The sequence below is a fragment of the Nicotiana tabacum genome, chromosome 5, assembly GCF_000715075.1.
Source record: "Nicotiana tabacum cultivar K326 chromosome 5, ASM71507v2, whole genome shotgun sequence".
Taxonomy (NCBI): Eukaryota; Viridiplantae; Streptophyta; class Magnoliopsida; order Solanales; family Solanaceae; genus Nicotiana; species Nicotiana tabacum.
Window position 1 is genome coordinate 160,857,620 of NC_134084.1, and position 15,621 is coordinate 160,873,240.

Below are 15,621 nucleotides of genomic sequence, written 5' to 3' on the forward strand. Positions count from 1 at the left end.
ATCATTTACTGCTTTAATTAAAAAATTTAAGAAAGTGAACGTCGTTTAACAAACGTGTTTTCGGATCATGTCACATGAAATGCACCCGGTTCCTTGACACATTTTTATATAACGTTTTAGGATTTGGATTTGGGTCGCATGAAATGCAAACCCGAATTTAAGAATGTAATTTTATTAAAATCACGCCTAAAGAGTCTAACGCGTTATTATCTTTAGGCAGGGCCATGAAATTCGCTAAACGGCCCGTCCCTAAATCTAAGTATTTTAAACAAATATTTATTGAGGGCCTCACAATTTTGCATTTTTATTCGGCGAGGCTCATCTCATTTTTATTTAAAGGTCAATCCTAAAGAGACTATGATTTTCTACCTTTATTGTCTCTACTGATAAAAGAAAGGTCCTAATTAATTTGTTGTTGGACTAAGGCCAACCACATAATAAATCTGCACCAAAGCCATCGGGCTCTAAGACAAACCCAACGAAGAGAGTGTTACGCTCATGCTCACGCCAATGATGGGCTATGCGCTGATTTCAGCCTGGACCTAAATATACACGGCCATCAGAGATGGGCCTGGGCTGCTCATTCAAGGACTGGAAATTATATTGAGTCAAAAGCCTAGACACAACAATTCGAATTGAGCAATTACTCCTGAGTTGTCTCAAGTTTATTCACTTAATTCAAGCTAGTATTGATTGTTTTGATTGTAGCTTCATACTCAGGCATGCAAATAACTGAAGGTATTTATTTGAAGGTGTTGGTTAAATTAAGGGAGGTTATTAACTAAAGCAAACTACTAAACTCAATGAACCAATTCCATGAACCTGAAAACTCATAAATCATAACGTTAATTCAACGATAACAATTCAAATACACATATTAACTAAGTCCAGAACACTTATTCTCATGTATATGTTAAAACGGTGGATAACCATATTACTAACCTAGTCCAATTAAACTATTATCACATCTGAGCTGACCTCAACATTAAATCATGACTGGGCTCAAATCAATTTTCAATTTGTAGTTAAACTTCTACTTTGAATTCAGTAACTTCAATCAACATTCAATAATATCATTTGGAAGTTTAAATCAGATCCAATTATCACCTAATGACTACAAAATTCGCATCAGAAGACCTTGAATCAGCTAACAGTCCATGAATAAAAATAAATCCACCGTTTGTATACCATAAATCACTACTCAACTATGCTTAATGATTCTAACATCTATTTAAATCCAATAGCTAGCAACAGTTCTCAGAACCAAGCAAGTGTGCAATTTATTCCTTGTTCAAGCTCATAATTACATCAGAATTTTGAATATGTACCTGGAAATAAAAGAAGGAAGCAGAAAAATGAGGCATCAACAGTAACCAACAGCAGCAGTAGTATTCAACACCAGAAAATGAACCAGTAGACTAATTTTGAAACCAAGGGACGTGATACGATAGTCAGACCCTAATTTTAGTCTTAGTGGATCAGCAGACCCCAAACCAGACTCGACTTAAACCCTTTTTATTATCAGCTAACCAGAAATTGCTTCCATATTAGTGGAAAACTTCAGAAAATACCAAATGACTTAATGAAACAGTGTATTTTTCTGAAATTCTGCAATCGTTTTTTTTTATTATTATTATTTTTTTCTTTCTGTATCTATTTCTGTGTATCTCCCTCCTATATCTCTCTCCGAATGTCCTTCTTCCAATCTCTCTCAGTGTATCTTTCTCTATTTTCCAAGTACTAGACACCCTTCCTCTCCTGAATTTCAACTCCCTTAAATGGGAATTCAATTAGTGCATTTTCCACTGCCAATTTAACTTTTCATTTCTTTAATCCTCCACTCCATTGTCCACTCAATTATCCACTTAATTATTTAATCCATTAGTGCAAATACTACCCTACTATCCACTAGAAACTTCTTAAGTAGGTGAACACTTAAATAATTCCCATTATTATCTTAAAGTTTCTATTTTTAAACTTAAATTCATGGGCCAGGCTAAACTCAATTCATATTGTTTTAGGTTATTCAATCTTTATACAAACAAACTTTCCTAGCAGACTGCCTAATAATTTCAATAAAATTAACAGGAATCAATTCAAGAACTACTGTGAGTTTAAACTACTGAGAAACAAAACAACACCAAACAAAATCAACAAACAATCTATTAACTAATAACATAGAACAATACTGACCAAATAAATGTTCTAATAACAGAAAGGAGTAGAATAAGATAATAATAAGAAAAATAGAAAAAATTAATAACAGAAAATCTACCTCCAAATATCTGAATACTGTCTCTAATTAGGCCTTTGATTTTCTTCGAATTTGTGGCCGAAATAGACCTTAATCGAGTGTTCTCGACTGAGAACACACAAATAAGGTCGATTTCGATCTCAAATCTTCAAGCATCTAACGATTTGGATTTTTGGGATTTGGGGTTTTTTTTTTCTTTCCAATCCAGATTCGAGGGGCTTCAAGGGTATTCGAGGGAAACTGGTGATGGATTATGTATGAGGGGGTCAAGGCGGTTGTGTGGTGTTAATTTGGGAGGGATTGGAGTCGGCTAGGGTTCGGAGGTTTTGGGATTTGAACCTTAGATCTAAAATTCGAGAGGTTCGGGCAAGATTCGAGGGAAACGAGTCATGGATATGGAAAGAGGGGGTTGGGGTGGTTCTGGGGTGTGATTTTGGAGGGGAACAGAGCCGGCGCCGCCACCGGAAGGCGGTGGGGAATGGTGGCGGCTGGTCTCTAGGGTTTGGGGTGAGGGAGACGATAGACGAGATGGGGGGGGGGGGGGGTGGGGCGAGGTTTGTTTGGATGTATATATACTGGGGTGGAATTGGATCCAGGCCGTTCGATCAAACGAGATCAACGGCTTGGATCATCTGACTAAATGAAGCGACGTCGTTTGAGTGAGCTGAAGACCGGATCGGTCTCAGATGTAATGGGTCGGATACGGGTGATGGGCAGATCTTTGGGCCGTTCGATCAAATAAAATTGACGGCCCTGATCAAAGCGTGTCCAAACGACGTCGTTTGGTTCTGGTAAGGGCAGACCGGGTTGGGACGGGTCTGGGCTGGTTTTTGGCTGGGTTTTGGCTTTGGGCTTCCTAAATCAACTTAATTTTGGCCCAATTCTGAAAACTTAAAACCAAAATCCTAAATTAAATTATAAAAACACAAAATTAACTTAAAAATACTAATTAACTCCAACTAATAATTATCACAAATAATTGAATGCCAAATTAAAAGAAAATCACAACAAGTTGACTAAAATTACAAAAAATATGTTATCATTTTTTTGAATTTTCATTTTTGTAAAACATCTAATTATTAATTAATTCCAAAAAATGTAAAAATCAAATCTTAAATGAAAATGCTATATTTTTGTATTTTTAATGCATTAATAAAAACATGCACACAAATATATGCGAACAATCAGGGAAATCACACAATAATTCCTAAAAAAAACACATAATTAAAGAAAAGACCTAATTTTGGGAATTCTTTTGGAGTAATTCGTATGAGGCAAAAATCACGTGCTCACACTAAGTACCTGAACTACAAAGGTAATATTAGGCCTAGTCATGGTTAGGTATAACAGTCTACCAATCAACCTTTGGTAGCTGCTTCTATATTCTAATTCTTTGTCAACTAAAGTTTCATTAGTGTGCAGAAAATTGTCTAGTTCTAGAGAGGACAGCTTGTGATTGAACTCTAGAGGTGTGGCAGTTGTTCTACTGCCTGCTAATCCCATTTCAGACACTAGCTCAAGTGCATACTTTCTTTGATTCATCAAGATTCCTTCCTTGTATCTCAAGAACTCAATGCCAAGAAAAAACTTCAGCTCTCCCACAGCTTTCATCTTAAATCAGAGTTGTAGATCTTTCCTTACTTATTGAATAAGTGCCAAGCTAGTTCCTGTCACTAGCAGATCATCCACATATACCAGCACTACTACAAGATCACAGCCTGCCTTGTATGTGAACAGATAATAGTCATAGTATGACTGAACAAAGACCATGTTAGTCAGTGCACTGGTCAGCTTCAAGTTCTACTTTTTGGGAGCTTGTTTGAGCCCATACAATGACTTATGAAGTCTACAAACCTTCTATAACTCCCCCTAGCTGACAAAGCCATCTGGAATGTGCATGTACACCTCTTCAAGAAGATCACCTTGAAGTAAAGCATTGTGGACATCCATCTGAAAAATATACCACCCAGATGCTGCAGCCAAAGCCACCACAGACCTAACAGTCACCATCTTAGCAACAGGAGAGAATGTCTCCTTGTAATTCAGGCCTTCAAGTTGACTATATCCTTTGGCAACTAGTCTAGCCTTATACCTTTCCACTTCACCAGTAGATTTGTATTTCACTTTAAAGACCCATTTGCATCCTATAGGAGTCTTACCAGGAGGGAGATCAACAATAGTCCAAGTCTGATTAGTTTCTAAGGCTGAAATCTCAGTCTTCATAGCCTTAATCAACTTGGGATCTGTCTTGGCCTCATCATAAGTCCTTGGTTCAGTGACAGCTGAATAAGCTGCAAGTGATGCCCTGCAGGTGGATGAGATTGACTCATAGGATACACACTGTGAGATTGGGTGAGCACAGAAAGAGGGCTTAGACATCACAATGTAATCTTCCATCCATACAAGAGGCTTAGACGATCTAGAAGATCTTCCTAAATAAGCATGAGTAGGTGAAGGAAGAGAAAGAGAGGAAGAATGAGAAGTAGAAGTTGAAGATGGAGAATGATCAGAAGAGAGTGGAGAAGGAAATGGAGAAATATGAGGAACATTCAAGGGAGGTTGAGAAGGGGATGGAGAGGAAGATTGAGTGAACATCAGTAGAGGACAGATTAGGACATTCAACATCTCTGAACTCTAGAACTGGAACAAGGGAGATGGAGTTGTATGTAGGTATTTAAATGGAAAGATATCTTCTCTGAACACAGTGTCCCTGCTAACAAAGAAGATTTTGGAGCTCAGATCATACAGAACATAACCCTTTTGACTAGAGGAATAGCCTAGATGAACATCAGGAATAGCTCTAGGGCAGAACTTATCAGTTTTCTTCAAGTTGGTTGCATAACACAGACTCCCAAAGACTCCGAGATGTTGTAAGGAGGGGGACCGGTGAAATAGTCTTTCAAAAGGAGATACACCCTTCAATACAATAGTGGGCAACCTATTCAGAATGTACACAATAGTAGTAACACACTCTCCCCAAAATTTTAAAGGAACACAAGCCTGAAACCTTAAGGCTCTAGCCATATCAAGAATAGATCTATGTCTCCTTTCAACTCTACCATTCTGTTGAAGAGTGTATACACAAGAACTTTGATGAACTATGCCATGTTCTTGTAGAAGTCCTGTTACCTGATTGTTAAAGAATTCTGTGCCATTGTCTGACCTTAACAGGAAGTTTTTCAGAATCACAATAGTTTCTGCCTTGTCATTCATCAAGAAAAGCCAGATAAACCTTGAGTAGTCATCCACTAAAGTCATAAAATACCTCCTACCATTGTGAGTACGTACTCTGTATGTCCCCCAAACATTAGCATGTATGAGATCAAATGCATTAATAGAACATGCATTACTGGAAGAAAAAGGAATTCTGGTTTGCTTAGCAACAGGACGAACTGTACAGAAATGGTCCTTCAATTGAACATTTGGTAAACTTTCTATCCTTTTTTAGAACCCTTAGTGGTGCATGACCCAACCTCTTATGACACAAAACAGTCTCATCTGGACACTCAGATGTATTCTTATTTTCAATACTAGCATTATTTGTTTGAAATTCACTACTAGTAGTATTTACAACAGAACTTGAATGAAATGGCCTAGAATCTGGCAACTGCTTGGGAACATCTTGTTCTTTGTGCTTCTCTGGCAGCTGCTTGGGAACATCTTGTTCTTTGTGCTTCAGAATGTAGAGGCCATGATCTTCTTTACCAATCCCCATCACCTTCCCAGTGAAGAGCTCCTGAAATATGCAGAAATCAGGAAAGAATGCCACTAGACATCTTAGCTCTTTTGTGATTTTTGACACTGACATCAGATTGAACTTGAAATTTGGAATATAAAGTACATGATATACTGATTTATCCTTAAACAATGATAGATCACCAGTGTGGATGATAATAACCTTTTCACCATTAGGAAGTTGAATTGAGTTTTGATCAATATCTGATAGCTTTCTAATGTTGCTCAGTAGATTCAGGTTGTGAGCCATATGATTAGTAGCACCTGTATCTATAATCCAATTATTACTCACTAGATGAGACATGAGGGTTGTTATAGTACCTGTAGTATTCATTGTTACAGAATTAGCCATAGTATCAACCTGCTTTCCTTTGTTCAGCATTTGCAAGATTTGATTGTAATGATCCTGAGTAAAGAAAGGTGTTGAAGAGACACCTGTTGTTGCTGGAGAGCTATCAGTTGCTGAACTATATGTTGGGACCACATTAGCAACATTTCCTTGTTGAGGTGAGTCAAATGCTATGCTAGCAGTGTGTGTATATATACCTTTGAAATCAAAAGTACCTCCTCCTCCTTTCCTACCTCTAAAATCAGTGGGGTAGCCATGAAGTTTGTAACAATTTTCTCTAGTGTGACCTTTAAGATGGCAGAAGTCACATTGAAGGGAGGGCTTTCCAAGGTTATTTCTGGGCTTATAGCCATGATTGTGACCACCAATAGGAGCTCTATTACTCAGCAGGGCTGTAGGATCACTAACACCAATAGTAGCATTGTTCCTTCTCTGACTTTCCACATTAATGATTATTGCATATGCCTGATTTATATTAGGTACTGGTCTAGTCATAAGGATCTGATCCTTGTATCAAAGGTACCATTTAGGCCAGTAAGAAACTGATACAACTTTCCAAGTTGATAATGTTTTGCATGTTTCCTAGATTCTGGACAACCACATGAAGGAGAAGGAACTAAAGCCTCATATTCATCCCACAACTCTCTCAATTTTGAAAAATATTCAGACACTGACAATAGACCTTGTGTTAGTTTCCCAATTTCCTTGTGTAAGTAGAAGGATCTAGATGCATTGACTTTATCAAATCTCTCACGAAGGTCTTCATAAACCTTGTGATCATCATAGGCGTATATCATAGAACTAAGCAGATTTGGAGCCATAATGTTCATTATCCAAGCCAACATAATAGCATTACACCTATCCCATAGCTCATGTAAACTAGGATCAAACATATGTTTTCTACATGTTCCTAGCACAAAACCTAACTTGTTTTTACCATGGAAAACAATCTTCATAGATCTATTCCACAGTGAATAATTCTCAGGACCTTGAAGTTGAGTTGAGATGAGAATTGTACCTTGTGTATCAAATGGGTGACTGTAGAGTGGATGGTGGTGATGAACTAGATCTACATTCTGATCTAGTGTAGGAGCAGCTGGAGTAGCTGGAATAGAGGAAGTTTCATCAGCACCATTGTAGGGATCAATAACAACGAAATGTTAACAACAGAAATCGAATTACAGAGGAATTATCTTTGTAGGTCACAGATTCAAACACAGAGTGAAATAGAGCTGGAATTGAGCTCATTTTACTCAGCTTCTCTTCACATCAACCTTCTCCTAATTGCTGGGCATGAGAGTTTCACCTAAGCTCTGATACCATGTTAATAGAGGTCAGTCATGGAGATGCATTGAGAGGAAATGAGCGAGTGGGAGAAGGAGAAGGAGAAGGAGAAGGAGAAGAATGAATTCTCATTGAATCAAAAGCCGAATTACAGAAGCATCTAGAAATGAAGTATTTATACATGTAACTAACTAACTAACTAACTTCTTAACTTAATTCTACACTAATGACAGCTCATTTACAGCTGGACACACACCTACACCACTACAACTAACTACCAGTCTCAACACTAATGTACGTCATTAAGAAAATAAGCAAATTAATTTGCTTGCGTTCTACAAACTTATAGTACACTTAAAATTAATGTGCATATTGGTAAATTCTCTTCTAAATTGTTCAAGAACTCCTTTGAGAGCTATCTTTAGTCTTCTTTGAGCATGGCCTTCTCCAATAAATATTCTTATACTTCTCAATTTATATGTTTCCTTTTTAGTGCGTTTCAAAAAGAATAATATCTTTTTATATTTAATAAATTTAACTTTAGATTTTTTAATTTTATCTTTAACAGAATAATTTATAGGCACACATAATTTTCTATAGCTTGTTTATATAAGAAGTTTAAAAGTTTTTTGTCTTAAATTACGTGCTCAGTCAAAGATCCTCACATTAATTGGGTGAAATTTTTGCTGAAACAAGTTTTTACCAGACTTTAAGTAGGCGTTTGGACATAAAAAATATAATTTTAAAAAAATAAAGTATTTGGAATTTTAAATTATATTTGGACATACGTTTCACTTAAGAAAATATTACAATATTATAAGGAAAAAAAAAAGAAATTTTACATGAAAAAGTGATAAAATCCACTTTTCAAACTTGAAAACCCATCTTCAAAAAGAAATTCAAAAATTCAGTCCAATATATAATCAAACAAGTTTTGAAAAAGTAAAAAACTGTACTAACTTGTTTCGGAAATAGGTAGTTTAATTTCTAATTGTACAAGGAACCCTAGAAATGGGAATGGAGCTGAGTACTGGACTTTCTAAATTAAGGAGACTGAAATGATCATTTCTTGTAGTACAGTTTGCTTGTTAGAGGACTCAACTCCCAAAGTGTCTACGGTAGGTCATATTTCTAAGAGTAAAGATCTATGGCAGTCCATATCAATTTCCAAAAGTTCGTTGGCTAGCTTTTAATCTCCACGTCACTACCTAACCATATTCTAATTTTTAATGTAACTCAACTTGTCCATTTTCTTCTTCCTTATTTGTTACTGGTAGGACCGCAAAAGGCAGGTGCTATGCGAAAGCTAACAAAGCAAACCTTGAGCGACGATAAATCAGACAACAAAGAGAGATATACCAAAAGAGACACAAACATATAACGTGTTTCGGTCAACTGACCTACATCCACAGCGGAGATGAGCAATCCACTATAATAAAAAGAAAGTACAAAATATTGAGAGAACAACCTCACGAAGAGGCAAATACAAGTGACCCACTAACACTTGTCCCGTAAAGTTCTCCCCCTAAACACTACTCTCAAGCCCCTATGGCTACATTGTGGATGTTGCTGAATGAGAAGGAAGGATCCTCAATTTATAGAAGTCCAAACCTTTTCCTACAAGAAAAAGGACTAGCCAAGAACCCAATTAAGGTAATTATATTGCCCTTTCCTTCAACAAATAGGAAAACCAAATATGGTAAGAAATTATGGCAAACACCTAACAGTTACTCTACAGTACGAATTCAGGAATTTAAATTGCTACTCCCCCGTCCCATTTTATGTGATGTATGATCTAAAACACGTCATAAATATTTGTGTGACTAAAAGAAAACTTTATTGTGCAAAACGACCATAAAACAATCGAAATTTCTGATTACTGTAGTCGGAAAGTTGAAAAAATAATTATTTTTAAATATAAAAAAGTATTATTCTGTTTTGGAATAGACATAAAAGAAAAATGCATTGCATGGGACAGAAAGAGTACTATATTCATATGTTTCATGTTGAGTATGAAAATATAGCTACCTAACTTGAACTAACCTTTGGGATTTTGTGGGCTTTAGGCTCGACAACACTCACTCTTCTATCTTCGGCTAGTCTATTCTGCACTCTTCTAACAGCATTTTCGTCAGTTTGAACATTGGAACAGATTAGTATAAATACCATTGGAACAGTTTAGTATAAATACATACTTAAAAAAATCTCCATGTGCTCTTTCTCTCTCTATATAAAAATACAAATTGAGCTAAAGACAATGAGTATGCGTGAAGTCGCTAATAAAAGCATAGTTCAGCCCCTACTGTACACGTACTCCATGATAATTTATTGTTGCATGGTTGATACTATACATTTAAAGTATTTTAGCATATATGTAGAAAGAAGAAGAAGGGGGAGTTTGTACTTTCTCTTTGTTGTTTGAGTTAACTCAGGTTACATAGAGAGAGAGAGAGACAGAGTGATGACACCACCGCCGAAAGCAGATGAATTGGTGCCACACCCAGTGAAAGACCAATTACCAGGAGTCGATTACTGTGTTAATAGTAATCCTTCTTGGGGTATGTAATTTACATTAACACATTATATTCTTGATCACTTATAATTACTGATCTCAACTAGTATAGAATTAAAAAGTACTAGTTGATTGATTTATTGATCGATTACATACTTCATTTGTGTGACTTGTTTGTGGTAAGTGATCAATCTCCAGCTTTCCCTCAGTTGTTCTAGTAAAGCATCCTAGCTAGAGTCCTGCATTCAATTAGTTTTGCTTACTTTGAATCATTTAGTCTTGTGAAAATACGAATAAAAGTGGTGGCAAGCTTTAAAAGTAATACTACTCCGTTTAGCTAGCGTTTGGACATAGATTTGGTTGAAGTTTGTAAACATAATTTTTGAATTTGTGTTGAAAAATAATTTTTGGAAGTTGAAGTTGTAGTTGGATATGCATTTTATTTGAAAAAATTTATAGTTTTGTGAGTAGAAGAAACATTCACTGCCCTAAATCAGTTTTTGGTAAATTGATATTTTTTTTTTTAAAAAAAATGATCATATTCCATGAACAAACAATATTTTCAAAAAAATTTGAAAAATAGTTGCCAGAATTTCTGGTAGAATGGAAACTTAGTATTGGTATGTAGCTGATTTGAATTTAGCATAATGAATATAAGGATTCATATAGCTGACTCCAATTGATAGGATTAGGGTGTCTCGTTGATTGATTGATTGACTGATTGGTATCGATCTAAGGGATGAGATGTTTTGATGTTCTTTCTTTGTTTAAATGCCCAAAAATATCTTGCAAACCTAAGTGGACAAACAATACAAAGCTTTTTTGACTCCCTACTTGTCTAAACAATGCAGCTGAGGCCATTATTCTGGGTTTTCAGCACTATTTAGTTATGCTTGGGACTACTGTAATCATCCCAACCGTCATTGTTCCTCAAATGGGTGGTGGCAATGTAAGTTGTCTACTAATTTTTGAGTAATCCCTTCCCTATCTTGAAAGCAATTTTGGGTTTACACGTTCGAGCCCAGGGAGTAATACTATTTGTACTAACAGTATATATGGTTTCAAAATTATATGTCATCCAGGAGGAGAAAGCTCAAGTAATTCAAACTTTGCTTTTCGTCGCTGGGCTGAACACTCTTTTGCAATCTTGGTTTGGCACCCGGCTTCCTGTGGTGATCGGCGGATCATTCACATTCATAGTTCCAACTGTTTTTGTTGCATTATCCAGTCGATACAATACATATCTTGACCCTCATGAGGTTGGAATCTGTTTTCCATTTTAATGCCGAACTCCAAACTGTATCCAACACTTTAGTTTTGATAAAGTAATTTTCTTCAGAGGTTTAAGCAGTCGATGAGAGGAATGCAGGGAGCTCTGTTGATTGCATCCATACTTCCCATACTAATTGGATTTCTAGGAATCTGGAGAATCGTTGTAAGGTGGTCATTTTACATCCTTTCGTCGCCATAGTTTAAGCATTTGTTATTGTAAATAGACTGTTTGATTCCATTTGTTCGACTATATATACGTAGGTTCCTATCCCCTCTCTCTGCAGCTCCACTGGTGTTGCTTGTTGGCCTTGGCCTATATGTGCAAGGTTTTCCGCTTGTAAGAGCTCTGATTAATTGGTCACTTCGATCTTTACATACGAAAATATCATCCTAATTAACATCTTCTTTTTCACTTCTGTTGATTGATATTGGCAGCTGGCAGAATGTGTTGAAATTGGCCTTCCGCAGTTGATTATTTTAATTTTGTTATCACAAGTACGCCTTTTCAGTTCTTAAGATCATGCATTACATTGCACTTATTACTGTCTAAAATAATGCATGATATAAATGATTTTTTATCCTTTGAATGGTAGATAAGATGATGCCAATATCTTGTTCTATTGGCATCATATTGACTTCTTTTTATGTGTGGGGGAAAAGCAGCACAAACTAAACAATAAATATGTTTGCAGTACATTCCTCATATGTGGAAATTAAAGTTTCCCATATTTGAGCGATTTGCTGTCCTATTATCAGTTGGAATAGTGTGGGCATATGCAGCTCTTCTCACTGTGACAGGTGCATACAACAATAGATCTCCACAGACTCAGTTCAGTTGTCGTGTTAATCGCTCCGGCCTCATTAGTGGAGCTTCATGGTATGATATATAGCGTCGGTTTTGGAAAGTAGTTTCTAATAACTAGTTTTATTTTCATTTATCTCAGGCTATTTTGATAACCTTTATGCTTATAAATAGTAGTAAGCTTGAGATTGTCTTTGAGTTGTTTTCTGCTCTCACACCGACTTTTGAGAAATGCAGGATAAGGTTTCCTTACCCATGGCAATGGGGGGCGCCCAAAGTTGAAGCTGGAGAAGCCTTTGTGATGATGGCTGCAGCTTTGGTTTCTCTTGTCGAGGTCGCTATATGTAGTCCTAACTTGGTTCATGTTTCTCTCTTGGTAGAAATAAACAGTTTAATCTATGTATAAGATACATAAGCTAGCCTCTCGGCCTTCTTAAAGGCAGGTAAGGTCTGTGTACACACTACCCTCCTCGGACCCCACGCGTGGGATTACACTGGGTTTGTTGTTGGTGTTTGTAAGCTAGCTACTTGAATATACTGAATTTTGGAAGAAGCCAATTATCCTTGTTAGTTACGACACTCTTTCAGTCTTTGACGCTCAACTTGGTTATTATATATATGTTGAGACTTGTTTCTGAAGATGAAACTTTTGTGCTCTATTTTTTGTTATTTTGGCAGTCTACTGGAGCATTTATTGCAGCTGCAAGATATGGTAGTGTAACACATACACCGAATTCAGTACTTAGCCGCGGAGCTGGTTGGCTGGTTGGTAGATGTACCAGGGTTATTATATATAAGCTTTTTGTTGATTTCCTTTTTCCATTGTATAATTTGTCTGCAGATCTCAAATTTGCTTTTTTGTTGCCTGAAATGCAGGGATTAGGCATTTTGCTGAATGGTCTATGGGGAACTGCAACTGGTTCTACTGTATCAGTGTAATATATCAACTCTACTGCATCTAATTTCAAACACCATTATTTTTTCTAGGAATTTTATGCCCCCCATTAGATGCTTGACCATATGATCTAATGCTTTTTTATCTTGTGATCTATGTAGTGAAAATGTAGGTCTTTTGGCGTTGACGCGAGTTGGAAGTAGAAGAGTGATTCAAATATCTGCAATATTTATGCTGTTCTTTTCTGTGTTAGGTAAGATATTCAAGTATATTGTCCAAGTTAATAGTGTTTACTAAGTGACACATTTAAGTCAAGGTATCCAAAGTGATTTGTACAGATTTGGGCTACTCAACTTCTCTGTTTTAAGTTTTGATTCACATAATGGTTATAGTGTAACCTTGAGAGGACTCTGTAAACTTTAGTGAAAATCTTGTATATGCATATATTTATATCTTGAAAATGGTTTAATTTAAATCACTTGGTATTTGAACACTAAAAGCCTTTAGGGAACACTGGTTGAGCAGTACTGGTGCCCCCATTGCGTTAAAATCCTGGATCCGCCTATGGTTATAAGCCATTTCGAGTCATGTCATTTCTCCTCTCTTTCTAATGTATGTTCATGCTTTTCTCTTCTCAACTCATTCTAACTAATGCTGCACCTTCTTGTCCATGAACAGGAAAATTTGGAGCTGTTGTTGCTTCCATACCACTGCCCATCATTGGAGCTTTGTACTGTGTCTTCTTTGCCCTCATGTGTATGGCTTCCTCTCTCACTACAAACATGCAATTTCTTCAATCAATATTACATAGTTTAAGTTATGGAATGTTGAACTATGTTACTCGGACTCTCCAAAGATGTTGCTGGGTGCGTATCGGATCCTTCAAAAATAGTGTATTTTCGGATGATCCGATACGGGTGCGGCAGTATTTTGGAGAGTCGGCGCAACATAGGTGTTGAGTATGAGAAATCAACATCACAAACTAAAATACAACGACAACAACATACCCAGTATAATACCACAAGTGACGTCCGGGGAGGGTAGTGTGTACACAGACCTTACCCCTACCTTGTAAAGGCAGAGATGTTGTTTCAGATGAAAACAGCGGTACACTAAACACCAATCCAATCTCGACGAAAAAAAGAAAAAGCAAGTACATCCTTAACGGCCTCTATTCCTGACGTGAACGACCGCTATCTTGGAACTAATTCACATGCACTTTCCATTAGTTAGACTTCACATACTATATAGACACTATTGAGTGCAAGCACGTAAATAGACCACTACGGATAGTTCAGGTGCGCTTAAAGTCAACTACAACTTCATTCATCATTTGCATTCAAGAAGAACGAGCGCTGCTTTTGCCTATATACTAGGAGCATATGATTTGTTATTTTAACATTTGATTTATTAATGCAGCTTCTGCTGGTCTTGGTTTACTTCAATTCTGCAACCTCAACAGCTTCAGAACTAAATTTATATTAGGTTTCTCAATCTATTTGGGTTTTTCTGTTCCACAATACTTCAATGGTTATGTGATAACAACGGGTGATGGCCCAGTTCACTCTAGCTCTGCCTGGGTAAGTACATATGTCAAATTCATGATCGAATTCCCTTTATCGACGTTTCTCATTCAATAAAAGAATGTTTAGATGTTATCATATTGAGTGACAATTGTTTTTGGACTTAAAAACCACTTGCAGTTTAATAAAACAATGCAAGTGATCTTCACGTCCCCGGCCACAGTGGCGGGGATTGTGGCATTGTTCTTGGACATAACTCTTGCTCGCAAACATGCCACGACGAAGAGAGACAATGGCAGTCATTGGTGGGCAAAGTTCAAATACTTTGACAAAGATCCTAGGAGTGAAGAGTTCTATTCTCTCCCTTATGGCCTTTCCAAGTATTTTCCCTCAGTATAGTACCATTATTGTTTACAACAAATTTAAATATCCGGTGTCTGGTACTTGCATTGGAGCCCGACTATATCCGGATACGTGCCGCGTAGAGCCTCATTCTGGTGGAAGCGCTCCCTACCAAGGATTGTTTACAACAAAATATGTACATGTATGTTTGTTAGGATCAACTTTCTGGTTAAGTACAGGACTTGAAATGATATGATTTTACATTGATGTAAAGTTTGTACTGCTGTTATTTGATAGCCAATAATTGCTTAAAATAAAGATCGTTATGGTATATTTAGGTATGATTATACAGAATTTGCACGTTCAACCCACCGTTCGAGTGGCGAATTTCGTGCTTTCAATAGTTTTAAGAGAGATCTTCACAAATAGGATCAGTTAGTGCTAATATTTATATTTTGGCCCGTTAAGAAAAGTTCTGAAAAATAAGCATGCTCCAGAATTTTGAAGCACATTGCCAGAATTTGAAACGCGCTACCAAAACTGAAAATTCTGCTTTAAAATTCTGGCAGCAAACTTTAAAATTTTGGCGCGGAACTATTTTACCAAACTTTTCATACTGAGATCAAAATATAAATGGTAGATCTAAAAAGGTC

The 15,621-nt window shown here is 36.7% G+C and overlaps 2 protein-coding genes across 3 annotated transcripts; one reads left to right on the plus strand and one right to left on the minus strand.

The window, feature by feature from the left end:
• Positions 1-6,829: 6,829 nt before the first annotated feature.
• LOC142181057 (uncharacterized) lies at positions 6,830-7,925 on the minus strand. Its single transcript, XM_075253179.1, has 2 exons — positions 7,901-7,925; positions 6,830-7,443 (listed from the first exon to the last, which is right to left on the minus strand). Exons 1-2 carry the CDS (start codon positions 7,923-7,925, stop codon positions 6,830-6,832), a joined length of 639 nt encoding a protein of 212 aa, XP_075109280.1.
• A 1,901-nt stretch (positions 7,926-9,826) lies between these two features.
• On the plus strand, positions 9,827-15,299 carry LOC107826365 (nucleobase-ascorbate transporter 7-like). 2 transcript variants are annotated; one of them, XM_016653327.2, is made up of 14 exons: positions 9,827-10,180; positions 10,986-11,083; positions 11,217-11,393; positions 11,474-11,574; positions 11,668-11,743; positions 11,842-11,901; positions 12,099-12,283; positions 12,446-12,542; positions 12,887-12,991; positions 13,085-13,143; positions 13,265-13,356; positions 13,782-13,859; positions 14,523-14,683; positions 14,807-15,299. In XM_016653327.2, exons 1-14 carry the CDS (start codon positions 10,084-10,086, stop codon positions 15,023-15,025), a joined length of 1,605 nt encoding a protein of 534 aa, XP_016508813.1. In that variant the 5' UTR covers positions 9,827-10,083; the 3' UTR covers positions 15,026-15,299. The 2 variants fall into 2 exon arrangements, with proteins under 2 accessions (XP_016508813.1, XP_016508814.1); XM_016653328.2 differs by having other exon boundaries at positions 9,829-10,180; positions 12,887-12,973.
• Positions 15,300-15,621: the final 322 nt, after the last annotated feature.